The 4,125-nt window shown below is 45.5% G+C and overlaps 1 protein-coding gene across 1 annotated transcript in view; it reads right to left on the bottom strand.

The window, feature by feature from the left end:
• PRKAR1A (protein kinase cAMP-dependent type I regulatory subunit alpha) overlaps nucleotides 1-3,611 on the bottom strand; it is a 15,111-nt gene extending 11,500 nt beyond the window's left edge. The window contains exons 1-2 of the mRNA XM_027890402.1: nucleotides 3,580-3,611; nucleotides 1,956-2,134 (exon numbers count right to left, since the gene is read on the bottom strand). Of these exons, the coding sequence (XP_027746203.1) occupies nucleotides 1,956-2,132 (177 nt within the window). The 5' untranslated portion in view covers nucleotides 2,133-2,134; nucleotides 3,580-3,611. The remainder of the gene's footprint in view (nucleotides 1-1,955; nucleotides 2,135-3,579) is intronic.
• Nucleotides 3,612-4,125: the final 514 nt, after the last annotated feature.

Raw genomic sequence — 4,125 nt, 5'->3', positions numbered from 1 at the left:
GCAGACTGGATCAAACTGAGGTGGAGATAGAGTCAAACAGCTGAAGAGATTTAGAAAGCACATTGAAAAGTTGCTCTGCTTTGATAAAGATGTGACAGACGTGACTTTTGGAAGGTGAGGCAGATTCGGTTTCAATCATTTTTGCTCCACCAGAGCTAATTACTGGGTTGGAGTTGGTTAATGACAGCACTGAGCATTTGTGCTTTCCAGACACGGATATCAGGGAGTTTGGAGCCAGCACAGGATGTTCAGTTCCGTTACTTGACAGCTGGGAAGGTACATTTCACCTGGGTAAACTCACACCAGCACATCAGGCTGGGTGGGGAAGTCACCCACGGGAAGCTGCAGCAATTTTTAAATTCAGGCAAGAAGAAAAACGCCTCCAGTTTCACTTTTAGCTCCAGCTGCACTGGTGGGTTGTACAGCCCATGATAACAGACCCTGACCAAAACTGTAAGAGCAATTTCAGGGGAAAAAGCACGACCTAACCAGTTCAGTATTCAGTTTCCTTGTAGGCTGATGGAGTACACAGCCAGCCAGTTTGCACCAGAATAAAATCATCAACTCACTCAATTCCAGCATACGTATCATTAAATTCAGAGCTAGACTTGTCTTGCTAAAGGAAAAATTAAGTTTCCTTCAATCTTAAATATTGCATGTTGACCATAAGCCTACTACATTTTATATCCCCATGTATGAATTGGTTTGAAATTTATTCTAAGCACAGTAATGCAGTTTATTTTGTATATCAATACCTGTGGTGATGTGTTACAAATTATTAACCTCTCAGTACTTCAAAACTCGAGAACCCAAGGTGAGGAAGGAGGCAATGTATTTTTAGGAACCTAATGATTAACTGCTGCAACTACACACACTCACAAAAAGAAAGTGAGAGCTTTTGTTCTCTTCATAAGCAAAATGTTCCTCAAATACATTGTGGTTATAGCAGGTTAGTTTGCACCTTTGGGTCATTTTCTAGTATTTACCTTAAAAGCTTCCATTAAAATACAATTTCCACTGCACATATTTATGCTCTCTAGTGTTAATGTCTTTTATTTACATCTGCAATTAGCAACGAACTAGAATTAAAAGAAATAAATATATGAAATAGGTATAACTCCCATGTACAGCAAGTCCTGAAAGCAGCACTTTGCAAACACTGCTGTACAAGGTCACAGCTGCACTATTTACAAATCCTATATCCTGAGTACAGTCATTGCACCCAACCTTTCCTCTGCACAAGACTTTAAACTTCCCATTTCCACTGCAGCTTCTTTTCCCACCTGCCTGGATATCAATACACAAAACTGACAGCTCAAGAGAGTGGGAAATCACTGTTTCAGCTGCGAAGGGTTTCCATTCCCAACATCCCAGAATGCTTCCAACAGCAACAAAAACGCCAAAGACACCTCAGGACAAATGCAAGAGGAACAACAAAGCAGAACGCTGAACTCCCTAGAGAAGGCAGGAACGGGCTTGCCCTTCCAGAAATCTGGAATGCAAATACTTCCATTTGGCTTCACTAGGCCTGGATAATACCACTGGCACCACTCCTGTGCTCTACCCCAATTATTGAAAACCAGTTGTCTCAACGCAAGAAGCCAAATGACATCAGCAGTGCCCATCCAAGGTCAAACTCCACAGTCATCCAGCCACAAACACTCTCGTGCACGCTGACAATCAGCTCCTATGAGTAAGCACTGGACTGGGATTACATCTGCATCCCAGCTGGATAAGTCTCCTTGTCAGCTTATGCTCTGTCCTACATGTTTTGGTATGACAGAGGTGTACAAACTGCTGGAGAACATGATTTTTTTTTTCCAAAAGCACCACTTCCAATTTCAAACAGCCAGCACACGGACACCGGTCGAATCTGCAGCTCAGCCCCTAAATCACGAGCACAAATTTAAATTCAGGTTGTCCCACTCTCCTTCCCTCCCATCCTGTACTATTACCTTCTCCAATCTTTCAAAGTACTCTCTGATGAATCCCATGGGTCTTTCAGGTCTCACTGTGCATAACTGTACAATACAATCCTTCAGAAGCTGTTGGATGTTGTGTTTTTGGATGTAAAGTTCACACTCCCGAAGGCTACGCTCCTCCTCGCTGCTGCTGCTGCTGGAAGCTGCCATTGCTGAAGGGAAGAGAAAGAGAAAGTTAAATAACTAGTGAAAACAAAGATGCTGCTGCCCAGAAGAAAGTTATGCCGTGTTATCCTGCTGATATCACAGCATAAAACTACCTTTACCTGCCAGAGCAGAAACTAAGCTAAACAGTGAAAGAAAAGGCTGGGAACTTATTTAACACCTAGAAAGAAATCCAAAAATCTGGGGGCTCTACAGCCACAGCAGGAAAAACATTTGCTTGAGCTGAGAAAGCTTCAACAACCCAAGCCCTGTGAGCACTCCAAGCCAGGGAAGGTTCCACCTGAAGTTGCTGCCGCTTAAACTGAGTATCTTGTAGGGCTGGAGGCTCCTGTGTGGGGTCAGGGGGATGGTGGCCAGGGGAGAGGTGGGTGGAAGCAGGAAATCTGAGAGGCCAGAATGGCAACTATTCGGAAGGGAAACATGTTAAGGTTGAAGCCAGAGCCAGTTCTCCAAATGTCAGGGCAGAGCCTTGGCATAACTAACGGAAGTTACGGAATTAGAAGCATCACTCCTAAAAACCCCCCTCTCCGGTTTAAACGGGTCCCTCCTTCATAACTTATTTCATGGGTACACTGCAATCCCAACAATGCTCTTTCAACTGTAAATAATGAAGAGCATAGCTTTAAACACATCTGTGATGGTGCCAGGCTTTTACAAGACTTTACAGAGGCAGGTGGGACACTTTCAAAAATGTTTGTAGGCAGTTTTTCCCCCCCTTTCAGGGTTGTATTGGGTTTGGTAGCAGGGGGGCTACTGGGGGACTTCTGCTGGATGCTTCCCCCATGTCCCATGGAGCCAAAGATGAAACCAGCCCTGGCCAAGGCCAAGCCCGCCAGTGACAGATGTAGAGCCTCTGGGATGATGTATTTAGGGAGACAGGGGGAAATGGATACTTCAGCTGGAGAAAGGAGTGGGGATACGTGACAGAAACAGCCCTGCAGACCCCAAGGTCAGTGCAGGAGGGGCAGAAGGTGCTCCAGAGGCTGGAGACGGGCCAGGAGTAAAGTTAAGGCTGGGAAGAAGGAAGGAGGGCAGGAAGGTGTTTGTAAGATCTGGCTTTATTTCTCATTATCCTACCCCAATTTGATTGGTTTAATTTATCACCAACTTCCCCAAGTCGAGTCTGTTTTGCCTGTGATGGCAATCGGTGACTTATCTCAATCCACGAGCCTTTCCTTATGTTTTCCTTCCCTTGTCCAGTTGAGGAGGGGAGTGATGGAGCAGCTTTGCCGGGCACTTAGTGTCTAGCCCAGATCAACCAGCCACAAGGTGACAGAACCATTTACATATACATATATGTGTAAATATACATATATACACATACAGATATTTCATGTAATTTTTTCTTTCATCAGGGAATTAGCACTGTGAGATCTAAAGAAACGGGAAAGAACTTCTCAGGGCATTTTTGATGAAATATAAAGGAAGTTACCTGGTACAGGGACCGTGGCAGCAGCTTATTAAAACACAGTAGGATATGTTGATCCCGGGATCAGCTTTTGAAAGGGGGAAAAAAAAGGGATTCAGTAAAAACATCTTTCAGAAATGACAAGTCACTGAAGTCACGTCATGGGTTTTATCCTGCTGAGGCAGCAGCAGAGAAACCCAGGGCACAGAGGCAACACAAGGCTGTGCCCCTGCGAATTCTGCTGCTGGAGATTAGGGAGTTAACTCCGAACTGCCAACACTTCGGACAGGTTTCATTCCTGTCACGCCTAATCCCTGCTCAAGCACACACACACACGTGCATTTTGTGTTGCATAAACACCAAAAGCGTGGCCTTCGCAGGGGCTGAGAAAGAGCCCGAGAAAAAAGAAAAAAAACTTCTCCAGCGGCCCCTTTTGCTCCGCAGCCCCGCACCGAGGGTCAGCGCCAATTAAACAGCCCCGGGGGGACACCCTGCGTGCAGCACACGAGCCGGGCGACCCCGGCACGGAAAACAAAATGTCACGGGCACGGTGAAACCTCCAGTGTTTCC

The sequence above is a fragment of the Empidonax traillii genome, unplaced genomic scaffold (genome assembly GCF_003031625.1).
Source record: "Empidonax traillii isolate 1590-97213 ecotype Southwest subspecies unplaced genomic scaffold, ASM303162v1 scaffold286:size1162393, whole genome shotgun sequence".
NCBI classification, from domain to species: Eukaryota; Metazoa; Chordata; class Aves; order Passeriformes; family Tyrannidae; genus Empidonax; species Empidonax traillii.
The sequence above is the reverse complement of the archived record's forward strand: the minus strand, read 5'-3'. Positions and strand labels throughout refer to the sequence as shown.